General features: G+C 46.2%; 1 protein-coding gene across 10 annotated transcripts in view; it reads right to left on the reverse strand.

The window, feature by feature from the left end:
- Window positions 1–18,399, reverse strand: part of Tln2 (talin 2) — a 433,269-nt gene that overhangs the window by 125,592 nt on the left and 289,278 nt on the right. For all 10 annotated transcript variants that reach the window (XM_004628856.2, XM_023712443.1, XM_023712434.1 and 7 more), the window contains 9 exons: window positions 17,870–18,025; window positions 11,209–11,310; window positions 10,468–10,544; window positions 7,983–8,163; window positions 6,948–7,061; window positions 5,026–5,134; window positions 4,092–4,300; window positions 3,199–3,297; window positions 27–194 (listed from right to left, as the gene is read on the reverse strand). In XM_004628856.2, the coding sequence (XP_004628913.1) occupies window positions 27–194; window positions 3,199–3,297; window positions 4,092–4,300; window positions 5,026–5,134; window positions 6,948–7,061; window positions 7,983–8,163; window positions 10,468–10,544; window positions 11,209–11,310; window positions 17,870–18,025 (1,215 nt within the window). The remainder of the gene's footprint in view (window positions 1–26; window positions 195–3,198; window positions 3,298–4,091; window positions 4,301–5,025; window positions 5,135–6,947; window positions 7,062–7,982; window positions 8,164–10,467; window positions 10,545–11,208; window positions 11,311–17,869; window positions 18,026–18,399) is intronic.

Consider the following 18,399-nt stretch of genomic DNA (forward strand, 5'->3'; position numbering starts at 1 on the left):
AGGAGCAGGGGTGCCAGCGGGCTTACCTTGGCGCAAGCCACAAGCTGGGAGGTGGAAAGGGCACATTGGGTGGCGGCAGCGATCACCCTGTTCTGCAGGACGGTGTCTTCGGCCACTTGGGCAACATTCTTGGCCTTTAGCACCAGCATGGCAGCAGCATTGGCAACCGCTTTGGCCAAACTCATTAAAACATCCTAGGAAAAGGGAATCCAAGACTACTTGTTACGTGTTAATCAGCTTTCTTTCATATCCTGAAGATATAATGTGGCATCTACCTCATTATAATCTTTAGGGGTTACTTGGAAGGAACGGAGTTTTATTTTCACCAGGGTTCACTTTCATGGACTCATCGAACACTGAGTCTTGGTCACGTTTCTGGACCATGGGATGGATACTGTGCATCAGAAGAAGCTAGCAAATTGTCAAGATGCTGCAAACTCTGTGTGCTGCAGGGAGATTACAGCCTCCAAGTCATCACGCCCCACTAGAACTTGACAATTTATCTCTTGGATTTCTGGTTTGCATGGGAGCCAAGTTACCATGAGGAAACCAGCCACAGCTCTGCCTGCAGAGGGCAACGTTGGACGTGCAGACAGACAGCTGGCACCGACAGCCACAGCCCGGGAGCCAAGGAAGGCTCAGAACATAAGCTATTCTCAGCATCTGCGGCTCTCTGGAAAGGACGTTATTATGGAGAGGGGAAAGACAACCTACATAAATAAATGAGCTACAAGACGCTCTGACTCCAGAAAAAAGGAGCGCTGAGCCTTTAAGGATGATTCAAATCAACCAAAAGGCATTCTGCCTGCTGGATGGAGGACCCTTGGAACTGGCCTACCAGATGCGTCCCCCATCTGTTTGACCTGGAGAATAACCACTGTTACATTTAATTTACATCTCTGCTTTTAATACTGAAAGCAGTTTATTTGATTTAGAAATGCCTTCCCAAACATATGAGCCCCTGTTATTTTGAGCAAACATGTCAAAGCTCTTCCCCCAGAGGAAATGTGGTCAGAAGTCTTTATTAATTCATCAGATAATAAAAAGCACTTTTGATTCTACATGCAAAGGGCACCCACAGAGTCTTTACAATGAGATATTTTATGAGCGGATGCACTGGCAAGAGCGATCATCTCGTGTGATTATGCAGGGAACAGAGACTGTATGCGACATACGCAAATCTGAAGCTGAGTTACTGAGGAGGCAGAGTCTACAGTGAACAAAATCCAAGCGGCCCTAAAGGAACCATCTAGTCCAGTCTTTCACAGATCTGTGATGGGCACTGGGGAGACTGGGAAAGAGTGAAATGAAGACTGAGGTTGTGAGGAAGCCTTTGGGAGCTGACTGGGCCCAGCCCGCCACACAACTTCTAGGCACTTGTCCTGCAAAGCTGTGGCTCTGGGGACCTACCTCAAAGCTCAGGGAAAACACCTCCAAGGTCACAGCTTACTGAAAAGGTTTAAAATGTGAAAGAAGGGCCACAGCATTCTTTCCCTTGATGTAAATTCATTCTTTCCCAATGAGGATAGGGTTTCGCTGTGTAAAAATATAATTATTCGGGGCCGGGGAGATGGCTCAGTGGAATAAGCACTTCCCTGGCAAGCACAACAACCTGAGTTCAATCCCCAGTTCCACAAAAAAAAAAAAAAAAAAAAATCTATGGTTTTGTTAGAATTGCTTTTTCTTAAATAAAATCCTGTTTCTTCTATTCATTTTATAAAAAAAAATACAGTTGGAGGAACAATGCAATACTACAGCTACAGTCGTGAGAAAGGCCTTTGTCAAACTTCAACAAGACAACTATTATATAGCGTGGGTAAAACAAATCTTTGTTAATGCTGGGAATGTGTAGTATACACAGAACCCTGGAAAAGTTCTGACACGGGATCTGAAGACTCAGGAAAAAAGAGACGCAGCATCGATGAGCCACAGGCTATGTTCACTGGGGGCGGGAGGCTGAGGACCTCTGGCTGCGCTGCCCTTACCTCGGGGTCTCACACAAACCAAAGCAGCACTGAACCCACCCTCGTCTCCCTAGCGCATCAGGAAGTAGGAACTTGCATTCCAATGCAATAAAAACAATCTGTCAAAGGAGAAAAAGAAAAGGCTCTAAAAACTGAAACATACCTCGTTATTATACTTTTCATACCCATCTCTGACAAAACTAAAGAAAAAAAGGGGGATACAAATGAAGGACCATTCTGTATCTGTATACACAAAATAGTTAGGATAGATATACAGATACTTTCTCTTAATTCAATGAGAAGAAAGATTTGTGCTAATAGTGTTTGGACAGGGTATCACGTCAGAAACTTGTACTATGAATAACCACTATGAGGACAATAATATGCAATGTATTAATTATTGAAACTGTCCAATTAATTGGTTTTGAAATTGTCTCATTGGTATTCGTTTCTCAATAAAATTAATTTTTTAAAAAACTAAAACAACGCATAAGATGCCTTAAGGAAGAATGATGACTTTCTCCTCCACCACCCTTTAATATTTTTGAGGAAAATAAACTGGCTACTTCAAGAGAATTAGGCCTAGCAGACCAGCAGCTAAATCTACTATGTCTCTATGGAGGAACCTGCCTACCAAGGCTCCCTGGCTAAAGCAAACAAGACCAATGCAAGGACCGTTTAAGGATCTGGAAGGGAAATCTGGACAGGGACACCATCAGCCTGGACTTGCAGGATAATCTGATGCAGCCTGTAATTAACTGTACTAATGCTAAAGTTATTCCTGGCCAGCTAGGTGGAGAAAGGCTTTCGGGAAGTCACCCTGGAGATCCGCCCTCATGGTAAGAATGTGAGTGTGCTGAACGCCTGTCCTGCACTAGGGGACACTTACTGCAATGTAAGGGTGTGCCGCCTCCTGTGTGGCGAGCGAGACACCCAAGTACCCCTATGGGTAAAGGTGTATGCTGTGTATGTACACAACGCCTAGGAAATTGATAATCAGAAAAGCTAAACGAATGGTTTAGGATAATGACGTATGATGTAAGCAAAATGACTTTTTCCATTCAAGAATTTTTTAAAATTAACATTTAAAAAAACCTCCCTCCTCAAATAATGCCCCAGAATCTTATGCCCAATGGCACCAGGAAGATTTGCTTTATTGTCCCCTGCGCTCTCCCTGCTCAGGTCTGTGCCGTGGCTCAGATTCCGTTCCAGACCGCGAGACTGCACGTCTTACTTGGAATCGGTCATCAGTCTCGATCTCGCCGATCTGCCTCAGGAGATCCCCGCTGGCTTGTCCGATGCTCCCGGCAGCAGTCAGAACCGTCTGTCGAGGCTGTGAATAGATTTTTTTTTTTCTTGATACTAGGGGACTGAACTCAGAACCATGCGCTTACCAGGCAGGCACTTATTCTAATGAGCTGTCTCCCCAGCCCTGAGGCTGTGAACAGAGAATGCACTTCAGATAGAAACTGCATTTCTGCCTTGCGTGTGAGATGGCAACTGAGACTGGGCATGGTGGTGCACACCTGTAATCCCAGCACTGGGGATGACCGCTATGAGTCTGATCTGTGTGGTGAGACCCTGTACTAAATACACTAAACAACAACAATAAAAACTACACTTCCTCTACTGTGACCTCAGACGCAGCAGCCTGGACAGGAATTACGCAGGACTCACCCCTCTTAATCATGACCTGGAATCTTAGACTGTTTGCGAGATTAAAGACAAAAACCTCCTGGCAAAGTCCGTGCAAGGAAACAGCTCGTGTCTCATAAACCAGCAATAGGTGGCTGGGTTACAAATCCACTAGATGAGCCTCAGGCAGTAATAACTTTACGGTGTATGCTTTATGAAGACAGGGGCACGGACTCCTATCCTCTTTAAATGTGCAGCAGTCATGGGCGTTAGGGTGTTGGGGTTGCGTCCCATTGGATCCCTTTGTTGGGAGGATTCCTACTAAGAGCTCTACTGACCATAAAGGTTGGACAGCAGTATCTGTACCCATGTTAGTAACTCTCAGGGTTACCGGGGGTGAACAAGCACTGCAAGGGTGGAAGGGACAGAGTGGGGGACTGGAGCCCGGCATCCCAGGGGATGCCGCTGCCTCATCTGAACCAGAGAACTCACCTCTGCAGAAGTGGGCTGCACAGCTTTCAGCAAGTCAGACACGGCCCCAGCAAGGGTCCTCGCAGCTCTGAGCAAGTCCTCCCCGCTGCCCACCTCATCATCCATGAGGGCCGCCAAGAGCTTTACACCCTTGGACATCTCCGTCAGGTTGGAAGAAATAGTGGTGATGGCGCAGCCCACGGCCGTGTAGTCAGTGTCTGCGGGGTCACCTGGGGCACGGGAGGCATCAGGATGGAGTGAGAGGTGAGGGATGAGGAGGACCCAGGCGGGCAGGAGGTAAAGGACAGGACCCAGGCGTGGCAGAGCAAGATGCACAGTGGAGAGGGCTCATCCCATGCCGCCCTGCAGGAGCCAGGGCACAGCTCTGTGGGGGCTCAGTGGGATGGACACAGCTGTCTCTAGGCTGCCCCCGCACGGGCCTCCCCCTGGGGGACTCCCATGCTGAGATAACGGGCACAGGCACTTGGAGATTCACCCTCAGCACGGCACTGCCTTTTTCTTCCAGGTGCCCACTAGCAGCTGAGGCCACAACACTTCTCCCGAAACCTAAGGACACTGTGCAGCGCAGCCAGTATTCTAGCTGGGAGTCCTTCCACGCCAGAGGAGACCGAGGGGCAAGATGGGCAGAAGCGTGGGTGATGGAGTCCTGTGTTCACTGTGGTGCTCAGGCTATCAGCTCCCAGGAGGGAGAAGCTGGCCTCAGCTGCGCGGTGACCACAAGGAGAGCCAGCTAAATGCTTGTGAAGGATGGCACGTGACACCTCCAGAGAGGAAGGAGACGCTCCTTACATTTCTCCTGAATCACTGGAAGAAAATGCCTAAACTAAGCTACATGCTTAAAAATAGACTCTCTTCTCTTATGAAAATCTGCTGTTTCAATAACAGAACAACTTTCTTTTCTGCACAAAACCACAGGGTACCACGAGGGACTTACCAGCCGTGAGGTTAACGACTGAAGCTGTTCCAGCTGTAATAGCATCAACTTGAGAATGGATTTCGTGTTTGGATTCATCCACTTTGTTCTGAACCCACACCCTCGACGCCTGCAAGGCCAGACACAGCACGACACAATCAGGGGGCAGGAGGCCCAGGAGACCGGAAAGCGGTAGTGTGGCCACACTGTCCTGACCGGGCTAGCAACAAACGGGCCCTTGGGTTGTCCTGAACCAAATCCTTAACGGCCCCTTTACATGTTCGGAGACACACAGATTGGCATATCCACTCTCCCTGTGTCTTAGGCGAATTATTAATGGTTCTAAACTTCCCTGGCCACTCTGAGACACTCCGAGACCCCTGGTCTGGACGTAGCTCCTCCACAGAAGGCAGTGGGGAACACTGCAGAGGACACCCAGGTCCTGGGCTTCTCTTTTCCTTACTGTAGGAATTCAATGGCTTCTAATAACTTTCCCAGCTCCCACACTCTGTTTGAAACTATCAACAGTAAAAGCTCTATTATTAGACATGAGGAAGGGAACAGGAGCAGAGATGGATAAGAACCGTATGTATGTATGAAAATATCACATTGAAACCAAGTATTTTTAAAACTAGGCACTCATAAAAATATATTTCAATGTATTAAGAAAAAGCAAGCAAACAGCACTAAAATTTCCATTTTCTGGCGTTTCAGGACTTGTCTTATCAACCACTTATGATGAATGTATCAGTCAGACTGGCTTTCCAAAACATCACAGAAGTATCAATCTAGACTTATGATGTATCTAGCACTGTAACATCTGACTGTATTTCTAATTGTTTGAAAGTTGGCAAAGCAGGAACGTTCCATCTGAATATTTTAAAGATGTCTCTCCTGGCTGTCTGGATATGAGAATCTGCTACATTTTCACTCTGAAGTTTTCCAGAGCAAAATGCTTAATCGTTTCAGGGCCTTAAGAGGGAGAACGAGAGGATACCAGCAGCCTCTGTGCACAGCAGCGCCCAACAGGGGACAGCATCTGGGACAATCTGGATGTGACACTGTCAGTGTGGGTAGAGCAGGGGCCTTAGGATGCTCCAGGCTCCCTTAGGTGATGCTGGTATCAGAGCCAGGGTGAAGCAGAGGCCCCAACCAGTGTTCTGCCAGCGTCAGGGGGCTTGCAGGCCAGTGGGGGCTCGGATCCTGACAGAGAAGGCAGGAGCAGGCCAACGAATCACAGGTTCCTGAGTGCTGTCACTGTCGTGTGCCCACAGGCCACAATCTGAGGGGTGCGGACTTAGCTGGTTAACACAGCAGCAGCTGCAGGAAGGGGACTCTGGGCCAACCTTCCTGCCCTATTACAAAGCTCAATAGTACTGTAGAAACTTGAAAGGATTTCAAAGCACTGGCCCCCAAAAACAGCATTAGTATCTTGGGCATTACTGGAACTGCACTTTCGAAGGCCCAGTGCCAGACCTGCAGAGGCATAAGAGACGGAGGGAGGGCACAGCCATGTGTTTTAACAAGCCTTTGAAACGACTCTGAGGTGTGCCAGAGCTTGAGGAGCCCTGGTAACACCAGGTAATGCTAACTGAGCTCTCGTACACGTCAGGCATGTGAAAGAACAGTGTGAGTATTTGGGTCATCCTGACTCCACCCAGCTCTCTGTAGGGATGACCAGGGTGAGGCTCAGAGAGGGGAAGCTGCCCGAGTCACACAGCCAGTGAGGAGGAGGGGGCCTGCGATCCAAGCTCCCAGACCAGTGGTACGGCTCACAGCCATCAGCAACAACTCTTCTCCCAGGACGCAACAGACAGACAAGATCCAAGACCTTTCTAGCCACCTAACTGGCGACAGAGATTCACTTGGTTGAATTCAGACAGAGCACAGAACCGTTCTGTTTATGAAAGGACACAGCATGGAACCCACAGATCACTCTTTACCATATCTTGGCCGAGCGGTGGCAGCGAGTCGAGCTCGCTGAGGTCGTCCTGGGCCTGCTGAACAGCGTGCATGCTGGTGTTGATGGTCCCCATCAGAGCCTGCTGGGCAGAGGTCTGCGAAGGCAGAGAGCACAGGCGGTCACGGCACGTGCCTGGGACTGACATGACCCGCCAGGCGAAACAGAGCAAGGCCAACTGAGCTCAGTCAACGCTACATCTCAGCGAGCACCTGCGCCACCTCCCATTTCAATGAGGGGCCAGGAATAGACCCTACACTATATTAATAGAATATGAAACGAAGGTGACTGCAGTGGAGGGATCATAATCAGAGTGCGGAGAGCTTAATTAGCCGACAGAAGCCTCACAAGTCTTTGCAGGGGAAGCGAAGAAGTCGAATCTTTCAGTACTGAGGACAAAAGATCTCATGCACAGCAAACGTGAGTGTGTTAAGTCATTGTTTTTTTCTTGGTACTGGAAATCAAAGTTAGGACCTCACGCTGGCCAGGAAGGCACTGTGGCACTGAATAATATCCCCAGCCCTAAACAAGATCATTTTGTGAGCAGGACTGAAAGATTCCACTCAAGTTTATAGACAACAAAGAGTCAAATTATAGCTAATCTTTAGATTCTTGACCTTTCAAAAGCCCTTAAGCAACAAGATTCCCAAGGCAGGTCCGAGAGGCACTGAGTCAGACATAGACCGAAAGTCACAAGAAATCAGCTGACTCTGGGCGAGACATCCTGGTCACTAAAGACTCAGTCTACTTCCATATCTGGGTCAGTGGGGCTTGCTGCTGGTGCAGCAGCAGGGAGCAGAGCTTTGCGCTCGCAGCCCAAGTCACGCTGACAGGCACTAACTCTCCAGCCATGCAGGAAAGCTCCGCTCCACAGGAGTGAGCAAAGCCACAGTCTATAACACGCGCCCTGGTCCACATGGGAGTTGGACAGCTCCCTCTTGCCACCCATCACCACCGCTAGGGTGGCCCCTCACACAGGGCATGCTGCCGTCCCGCGAGCGAGCACAGGGGTCCTCACCAGCGGGGGCATGTGGCCTCGATGCATCTGCGCAACCATAACCTGTTGCTGCGGTGAGGGCATGCTGCCCACGTTGAAGGTCTCCGGCCCGCTGGAGCCTGAGCGCATCACAGCCGGGAGCGCCACGGAGCCGTGCTCCGCCTTGCCTGTCCGGTTGAACTGCTGCTGCAAGATGGTGGACCTGCGGGAAAGGCGGCAGTCACTGGAAGGAGCCACGCATGCAGATCACCAGGAGACGGCCTTGCAGATGCCACAGACGTCTGCTGAGGCATGCAGTGGAGAGCACTTTAGAGAGTCACGTCTAGAAGGGACTTGGGAAGGAAGCTGGAGTACCAAAGGCGAGTGGAAGATCTCCAGGTGTAGCTTTCCCCTTCAGCAGTACAGACAGCGTCTCTCTATCCAGCAATACGTCCGTGCTACCATTGCACTGTTTTTACTTAATGATAAAACCAAGCCCATAATATAATTGTGATGTCCCAAGTGCAAGTTTGGATGTAGTGACATATTATTAGGCAAACCACGCCGTAAGACCACTGATTCAACAAATGTCTGAGGCCAGTTCCCATTTTGGAAATCAGAGATGCAGGTCATCTGTCCTTAGCTTGAAGGGACAAATGTCCAAGTGAACTGAAAGAAAGCCTCTCACCTCTCAGCTCCCCTCCCCTAGGATCAAGGCCATGGAGGATGTTTCCTGGTTTCTAGAGCTTTGAGAGACTCTGGTACATTACAAGGAGGTTTTTACTAAAAATAGGAAAGATGTTCATCTATGGGAGTCTAACAAGATATTTTTCAACATTTTACATTCTGATGGTTTCTTAGACTGAGTAGTAGGTGTGAAAGACTCTGAGTCTTTGAAACTTGATGGTGGCAGGTCTTCTTCAGGTGACAGTGCTCACCCTGTCAGGAAGCACTAGTTTAGGAATTCCCAGGGAATGGTCGCTTATAACTCCAAGCCCTTATAGGTGCTCTGCCAGAGGGCCCTGGAATGCACCCCATCCATACTGGCTCCATCTTATGTTGTCATGGGGATGCTCTGTGTCCACATGGCCCCTCAAAGCCTCATGCAGCCATGGGGGTGGCTGAATCTAGAGTTTGGGATTGATTCATTGTCTAGTGCTGGGATTATAGGTGTGAATGCTATATGCACCCTCGGGCCGGCAGCCCTCATTCTCTTGCCCTCCTCTATTTTGGCTCTTGTTGCTTTTGCTGTTTTCCACCATCATAAATGGCTGCGCCTCTGCCACGCCACCCTGCCTTGGAGCCAGCTGATTATGGACTGAAACCTGCACAAACTGTGAGCTAAGTAAACCTTTCCTTCCTCAATTTTGGGCATCGGGTATTTTGTCTCAGTAACGAGAAAAACAATTAGCACAAGGACAAATGGAAAAAGTACCTTTGGAATAATGAGGAAGCAAATTTTGAGAAACCAATAGAAAGGGTAAAATGCCAGAGAAATCACAGCGCAGGCTAAGCAAGAGCATAACAGTGGAATATGCTAGAACTTCCTGACTATGTGCAGTGGAGACCACCACAGGATTTGGACCTGCATCCTGTCTCTGCCACTCATGTGCATCTCAACTAACTTCAGGACCTTTATGATTTCCTCATTCCGAAATCCAGGATAACATCTGGGCCTATCTCTTGTGCACAGAGTTCTAGTTGGATCAAATGAGACATCACATTAGACACAGGAAGATGGAGACGAGAACAGTGAGGACAAAGGTCTACTCAACATACAAGGGTATCTGCAGATTCCTAGCACCATGTATGAGGTGTTCATTAGTTTTAATAAATCTGCTACTCATCTATAAATGGCATTAACTTGAGACAGTTCTGAACAAAACACGATCATGATCGTAACAGTCTCATATACTATGCACCAGGCAATGCTTGAAGCACTTTCCTAGTAATCAGTCATCCAAACACTTCCAGGGGAACATTTCATCACCACCCCGAGCTTTCAGAGGGGCTCATGCAAGGACAGAGTCCAGGGCCACAGAGTAAAGCGGACCCTAGGCTGGAACCCAGGAAGGTGGGCTCCAGTATCCAGCTCCTTTACCCCTCTGCTGCCCCATGGCCTGTGGGACAAGCTCTGTCACAGAGAGGAACTCTTCGACCAGCTACATGCTGAGTGCCCTCCCCTCAAAGGCTCGGGATCCAACAGCAGCCAATTCCCAGCTTCTCCACGGTGCTAACCCAATTTACAGCACTTAAATGCAGAAGAGGAGTCAAGCCTCACTGGCTCTAAAAGTAGAGCTCAATATGATCTCCAACTCAGGCTTCCTGAAGTCACCACCCCAGCCGCCAAGACAGATGTGATACCCACAATGCTGGTTTAAGGACGAAGCCCGGGAGAGCAAGGCTTGACTATGGCCCCCACTAGCCTCTCCTCCCGGGGCACTGCTTGGAGTGACAGGCTGCAGAGCAGGTGGGGGAGAGCTGCCCACCTCGGAGAGGGCGGGTCCCCAGTGCTCCTCATACTTACTTTTTTGGGGAGACTGATTCTTCTAACATAGTTGACTCCTCATCACCTTCTAGTCCAAATCTATCTTTGCTTTGTTTCTAGAGGTAAAACAAGACGTAAAGGTGACAGCTAGCAGACACTGACAAACGAGGCCTTTGAACTGAACTTGTGAAGAAAAACAAACAAAAATGTTAACATTTGTCCTAAATTGCTTGTACTGGCTATTAAATAAGTGATGCTCAAACATAGCATGATAAAATAATTAAAACACAAGATTTAATATAGCTATCTAGGTTATCTTATTACACGGATATTACAAAGCCGAAAAAAATCAAGGTGCATATATTTTCATTTTATTACAACCTGATTACTTGAAAGGGCTGGATTTTGAGGCCTGTAAGAAATGTATTTTTTCTGCAAACCACACAGCATACTGCCCCACTAAATTTGGGGAAAACAAGCCCCCCCCATGAAAATGACGCAGAACACCACCAGCCCCTCCAGCTGAGTTTCCATGAGGGCTAGAAAGCAAAAGCGCACCAGGGAGGACGCAGCCCAAGGGTCAGCTCAGCTCATGCACTAACTGGGGCCGCATCGCTCACAACCCGGCTGGGAATGAAAGGGACACGCGCTGCGGCAGAGCCAGAAATTCCCAAGGGATTTCTGAGGTCCAAGATTAGATTAGTGAATAAGGGATTTTCTTTCAAGGTAGCCACAGCATCTGAGCAGAGCTGCTGCTCCGATCTGCACAGCGTGAGATACCTTTTTGAGGATGATGTCGATGTATCCTGCGATCAGCTGGGATATCTGCTCTCCCTCGGTGGTCTGGACTGAGTAGTAGCTTTCCTGATACTCCCCAAAATCCTGAAGGAAAGAAAAGCAGCAAGAGCAGAAGTGTGGCTTCATTAGATCCCCGGCAGTTGCCCAGCCTCGGAGAGCCGGTTCGGAACACTAGGACACACACATTTTCCTTTTTCTTCCCCTCTAAATAAAACTGAATGCCCAGAATTCATACAACAATGGTGAAACTGGAAAGGTAGACTGGCTGGGGGCCCAGGGACACAAGGTATTCCAAGGGGTGCGCTGCTAGGGGTTCTTTTAGGCCCTTATGTCTCCCAAGACTGGGAGCTGGAGAGGTTTGCTCGGTTAGTGGAGCCTCCAGTAGGCCGTTCCTGAAAAGCCTCATCTTCTGGCCACGGGACCAGGACAGGGCAAACCCAACAGGGTCCTAGGTTGAGGCCACCACGCTACCACGGCAGCCTGGGTGGCTGCACACATCAAGTGTGCGGCAGTGAAACCCAGAGCTCCCAAGTATAAAGCGGGAGGTGAGGAGCGGAGGGGTGAAGGCTTGTGACTCCCTGCCTTCCTCCAAGTGGCACAAAGAGGCTCAGGCCTGCTGGCTTCTCCTTCCTTCCTGCACAGAAGCCCAGGAAAGCACCCTCTGTTCGCACCAAAAGAACCAACAGGGTCTAAGTACAAACTCAAACAGGATCAAAAGGACAAAGCCATCCAGAACAGCACTACAGGGGCTCAGAAAAACGAAAGTCCATAAAGTAGGCCAGAACACTGCACTTGGAACTCGAGTGAGGGGCCTGTCCGCCAAAACAGACATCAGTGAGATCAAGAGTCTCCTTACTTAATCATTAAGCTGTCTAGGATGAAATAAAAAGTCATTATTCATGTCAGGCACCAGGACGACCGTGATTAGGAACCAGGAGACAAATGATGGCAATACCTGATATTAGATTTACGTGAAAAGGATTTCTAAAGCAGCCACACGGATGCTAAGTTCAGCAACGTGATTGGCCGAGGGGCTGTCTAGGGGGTTACTAGGAAAGCACGCTTCTGCGCCTGGTGGGTAGGTCATGACACTGCGACCCCGAGACCTACACAGGGACCCCAGGCCCTTCTCCTGGTGCTCCTCCCTGCTTTGCCTCCATGGGGGGACTGAACAGCTTTGCGCCACCTGGCTATTTCTGCTTGGACCAGCCAATCACAGATAGAAAGCAGGAGCTGTGTCCTCCGCGCTGCGGGTGCTGGGTGCTGGGCTGGGCCCCAGCAACAGGAGAGCTCACTGACACAAGCCATAAAAAATGCTCCCACAATCAATTACGACTAGTCTTGGAACAAATGAGGAAAACTAAGGTTTCAAAGAAACCAAAGTTATAGCTAAGAACCAAATACAGAAATTATAGAACTGAAAAAAAAAATCTAAAATGTAAATTCTCACAAATTAGACGTTAGTAGGGAGATTACAGAGAATAGAATCAATAAATCTAAAATGAGATCAATAGAACTTAATCGATCTGAACAATAAAGAGAAAAAAAGTGACTTTAGGGACCTGGGGAAACAAGGTCTAACAACAATAACGTCATCAGAATAACAAAAGGAGGGCTCAATGCGAGAGCAAACAAGAAGAAAAAAAACTGTGGAAGTCTCTCTCAAAAGGAGTGAGATTGGAAGGATATAACTGCTGAAATCTAAGAACGAGACAGGCAGACTCACTGAACTTACTCCAGTAAGAATGGCCATCAAGAAGTCAAATAATAATGAAGATTACAAGGAAGAAAGAACCATTCTACACTGCTGGTAACGTAGACGCATACAACCACTATGGAAATCATCACAGAGTCCTCAAGAAACTAAAATAAGAAATAAACCTAAATGGTGTAAACCTACAAATTCTACAACCTGGAAAAACACCAAAATAGAATACATGCTAAGAAACCCATACTAACACAATTTTGAATACCAAATAAATAAATAAATAAATAAAAAATACGTATAATATATGTATGTGAGTGTATATATATACATATATATTTTTTCTTTCTTTCTTTCTTTCTTTCTTTCTTTCTTTCTTTCTTTCTTTCTTTCTTTCTTTTTTTGCAGAACTGTGCATTGAACTCAGGCCCTTGCACTTGCCAGGCAAGTGCTTATCCTACTGAGCCATCTCCCCAGCCCCCCAAAAATAAATTTTAAGAATCTGAAAAACCACCAAGGAATATGATATTACTTCTAAGCAAATCGTAACTTCAGTAATAACAAATTTCTCTTCCGAAAACAGTAAGAAGATACTGTGCCACTTATAAAGTCCTAAAACAAAAGAAATGACAATCCCAAACACAACGTCTGACAAATTTATCCTTTACCAACAAAGAAGAAAACATTCTGAGGTCAGGGAAACCTAAGACTCAGGCTCATCTTGAAGAAGGCCTAGAGGGAGTTAGTTTCCAAAACATAAAGAAAATGGTAACAGAAGGCTGGGAATGTGAAAATGAGGTACATAAAGATAGATACAGGACCTTGGATGTGGCTCAGGGGTGCAGCACCTGCCTGGCAAGTGAGCGGCCCTGAGTTCGATTTTCTGCACCAAGAAAAAAAAAGATAAAGTTTTCGTTGTATTGGCCTTTTTGCCTGCTTTGTCAGGTTGTTTCCCAAGTATTGCATATTTCTTGACATTATTGTGAACGGCATCATTTTCCTAAGCTGATACAGGAATTTAACGTGATCCTAATAAAAATAACAGCATTCCTCACACACCTAGGAAAAGCAATCCTCAAGTGCGTATGGGACCAGAAGAGGCCCACAACAGCAAAAGCAATCCTGGGGAACAAGTTTAATACGAAGCTACAGCGGTAAGAGCAGCGTGGTACTGGCACCTAAGCAGGCACCAGTGGAGCAGGGAAGAGCTACAGAAACCCCTCCCAGCTGTCTTCATCTCTGCGAAAGGACCAGAAACACTGGCTGGGGGAAGGAGAACCTTTTTACTGCAGCATGGCGCTGGCAAGACTGGCTATCTGCGTGCCGAGCACTGAACCCAGAGGCCCACAATCTCTCACCATGTACTAAACGAAGCTCAAAATGGCTCAAAGATCCAAATAGTAAAACAGAAACAATCTGCTGAAAGACAAAATAGACAAAAATTCAGAGTCACAGGCACAGGCCAGGGCTTTCGGAACAGAACCTTAATGGCACAATACGTCACATAAAAAAGCAACAAATAGGATCATATCAAATTAAAAGGCTTCTGCACAGCAAAGGAAAAAACCAACAGAGTGAAGAACCTACAAGATAAAAAATAAGTTTGCCAGCCAGCCCTCAGGCAAAGAAATGATATTTAGAATTTATGAAGAACTAAAAAAATTAGAACCCCTCCAAATAAGTGACCCAATCAACAAACGGGCAATTGAAATGAATAGACGCCATTCAGAAGACATATAAATGGCACATAAGTACGTGGAAAAAAATGTTCAACATCGCTGTTCACCAGACAAATGCAAATTAAAACAAGGCTGAGATTCCACTTTACAGCAAGAATGGATATCAAGAAATCAAATAATAACAAATGCTGGCAAGGTCGTAAGGATGAAAGAACCATTCTACGCTGTTGGTAATGTAAACTAATACAACCATTATGGAAATCACCATAGAGGTCCTTAAAACACTGCAGAAATTTCATGTGACCTAGGTGTTCTCCTAGTTATCTTTCCAAACGTGAAATACAACATATCACGTCACACACATGCATGTGTGCACTGCATTTTAAAAGTTTTATTCTGTAGATTTAGAAATAGATTTTTAATAACTGTAAAGAAAATTCAGTCACACGTAATGATTAATAGAGTGTAGTGTGGTTTTATCTAAACAGAAACCAAGCTGATGTGTCATAATAAATCATCTATTAGTTAAAAACTACACGTTAGGGCACTGCGTTGTATCTCAAATTACATAGGGGATAGTTTGCAAGAATTTAATCAAACTAAAGAATTCTGAGTAACATGTACTTTGATTTGTTAATTTTTGGTCTTTTGAGACATGGTCTCCCTATGCAGTTCAGGGGGGCCTTGAGCTCAGTTTGTAGCCCAGATTGGTCTCAAACTCTCAATGATCCTCCTGCCTCAGCTTCCCTGTCTGGTTTACCATATACTAATTTAAAAAAAAAAGATATAAATATAACAGACTATCCTTCCTTTATGAGGTACTTTAATCGTATTTTATGTTTGAAGGAAAAATGTAAGACTACTTCATGTGTTTAACATGTATAAAGGAAATACTTAAACAATTATATTCAAAAGTTAGGAAGGGTAGAGACGAACTTGGAAATGAGGGTTTTATACCTCCAACACCCCAGTAGGCTATAAGGGTTTAAAATTCCAACAGGCCAGTAGGCTATAATTAGTTTCAAAGGTACAAATGTCAACATCTACAATAATCACTAAGAACATTATGTAAAGTGATCTACCAAAAACAAATAGATCAGATTCAACTCTTAAAAATGAAATAACCAATAGGAAGTAAAAAAAAAAGAGAGAAAAACAGAAGAAAAAATTTATAGAATGAAAGACAACCTCCAATGTCAGTCATTAGTTTAAATATTAATAATCTACACATACCAATCGAAAGCAAGTGATAGAACGGATTATAGGGAAAAAAACCACAACCCAACTACTTATGTTCTTATAAGAAAGTCATTTCAAAGATAAGACTTTATGTAGACTGAGTGTAAAAGGACTGCAGAAGACGGGTTATACAAACCTTAATTTTTTTTTCCCCAGAACTGGGATGAAACCCAGAGCCTTGCGTGCACTAGACAAATACTTCTAACACCAAGCTCCATCCCCAGCTCCAGACAGAAGTGGGTACGTAAACGCCCTGGAAAGTAGGCGTCAGAAGAAAACGTTACTAAAGCAAAACATTACGGAAGGACAAAACAGTGTCTCCGTGAAGAAGGCACAGACTGCAAACACACAGATAGCAAATAACAAGCTTTCCAAAGCTGTGAGACAAAAACTGACACAGCTGGAAGAAACAGAAAATTCCACAATTACTGCTGAGGAGTTCACTCTCAGAAGAAGGACAGAATCGCCAGTCAAACAATTAACAAACCCGCAGCGCCATAGAACACACTAACAGCTGAGATTTAACGCGTGTTTACGGAACACAATGACCAAGCAGCACAATGCGCATTTTTTTTTCTAGCACGCTCAGAACCTCCATCGAGAATGATGTAAAACAAAACCTTCACATTGAAAAAGGAAACTGATGTCATACTGGGAATGCTGTCTGACCACAATGGCATCAAACTAAAAATCAATAACAGAAAGGCAACAGGGAACTATCCCTACAATTGACCATGATAGGATCAAAATAGAAATCAATAATAGGAGACAACAGAAAACTCTTGAAACACTTGGAAATTAAATAAAAAGCAAGAGTAGGAAGGAAAGAAATATTGCGTATTATAAGCACGAATACAGCTTTCTACAAAACATAAATTTAAAAAATTTTTTATACCAAAGCGTAATTGTCTGTTTATGTACTGATCCACACCGTTACCTTCCACCTCCCTGCCCGAAGGTCAATTGTCAAGTCCTTCAGCCATTTCATCTAGCATTCTAAACGACAATTTCACACTGGCTTATTTATTTTAGAACTAATCCAGATTTCCTACAGTTTTTAAGGGTCCTGCAGGTACAACTGCTACTGCCTATAGGAAGCACGACGTGCGGTTTCTAACGACTCCTTCCAGCCGACATGAGCCTAGCAATTGATGACCAAATCCCACGACTAATTACTCCTTGCCAATTCCTTTCATCCACCTAAAAAAAGCCTTATTATGAGTCTTATCTAGATGCACACTGATTTGTCAAGTGTTCCTCCAAAGACCTTCTGGGGCTCTTGACAAGTTCAAGTGCTTTTTTGATTTTCTTATTCTTCAACTTGTCATCAAAAACACCTGCCCAGTCGTGGCACAGGGCGACGGTGCCCTGAGGCCACGTGATCATACTCCACTAACAGCAAACACTGAAGGCTGGGGGAGGAATTCAAAGGTCGGAAGGTACTGCACAAACATCAACTCCCTGCTCTGCATCCACTTTAATTTTAGTATTTTTATTACCATCATTTAGTGCGTGACACCAGGAGAAGCAGGCTCTCACTAGCCCCATTGTATATCTGAGGAAATTGAGCCTCATACAAGAGAGGCAACTTGAACACGGCAACAGAGCTAAGAAATGACACACTGGAGCCTTGATGTTACTCCAATTTGTGTTGTTTCCACTGTATATTCTGTGCTCTTTCAAGGCAGAAAGGGAAACATTCCTGAGCAGATCACAGTTCCTAGGAATTTCTGAATGAGCCTGCCAGCATGAACCAGGTTGCTTTCAGGATGTGCTGGGACATCAGCAAAGACACATGGGAGACATCCCTGGCAAGTGGTCTTTCCCAGTTAACAATCTTGAAGACCAGGAGAGATCTAGAAGGAAAACAGTGGCTAGAAATCTAGGCCACTTCCACCCTCTGGACCAGCACATCCCAGGCTGCAGCCAGCACCACCCAATAGGTTAGGATCTGGTCCTTCTCCCAATCCCCAGTGTCAACCCGGACCACGCCCATGACCTCTTCGCCCAGCAGTCCTACCAGTGTGAAGCTCTTGGGTGAGGCCGCCCAGCGCTTGACCGTGGTGAGTGGCCACTCCTGCAGCACCTCCTTGGTCTTCTCATCCACACGCATCACTGAGTCCTTGGTGACCCCCAGCAGGCGGGGAACCAGCTTGTTCTTGCCTTTCATCTTTTCCTGAAACAGGAGAGACCAGACATTAGTGCTTTATCTCTGGGTGCAGCACAGCGTGAAGTCACCCTCTCCACGTGTTTCAAAGCAGGCAAGAGACCTGAAAACCAACGTTTGGAGTAATAGTGAAGAACTCACTGAATGAAAAGATGACAGAGGCACTAAGAGCCACCAAGCCCTACTTCCTGGAAAGATGCTGTTCAGCAGCAGAGGTGGCACCCAAAACAGCCCATGCCAAAGAGAAAGGACAGAGCAACATGAGATACATTTACCAAGCAGCCAAGGTGACGGCAAAATGCATGTACTGCAAACAGGTACTAATAAAGCTGAACTGAAAGGCAGGTGTGTGTGGGGTTGGGCAGAAGAGGCACCGAGAGAAA

The sequence above is a fragment of the Octodon degus genome, unplaced genomic scaffold (genome assembly GCF_000260255.1).
Source record: "Octodon degus isolate 3935 unplaced genomic scaffold, OctDeg1.0 scaffold00026, whole genome shotgun sequence".
In the NCBI taxonomy this organism is placed as follows: domain Eukaryota; kingdom Metazoa; phylum Chordata; class Mammalia; order Rodentia; family Octodontidae; genus Octodon; species Octodon degus.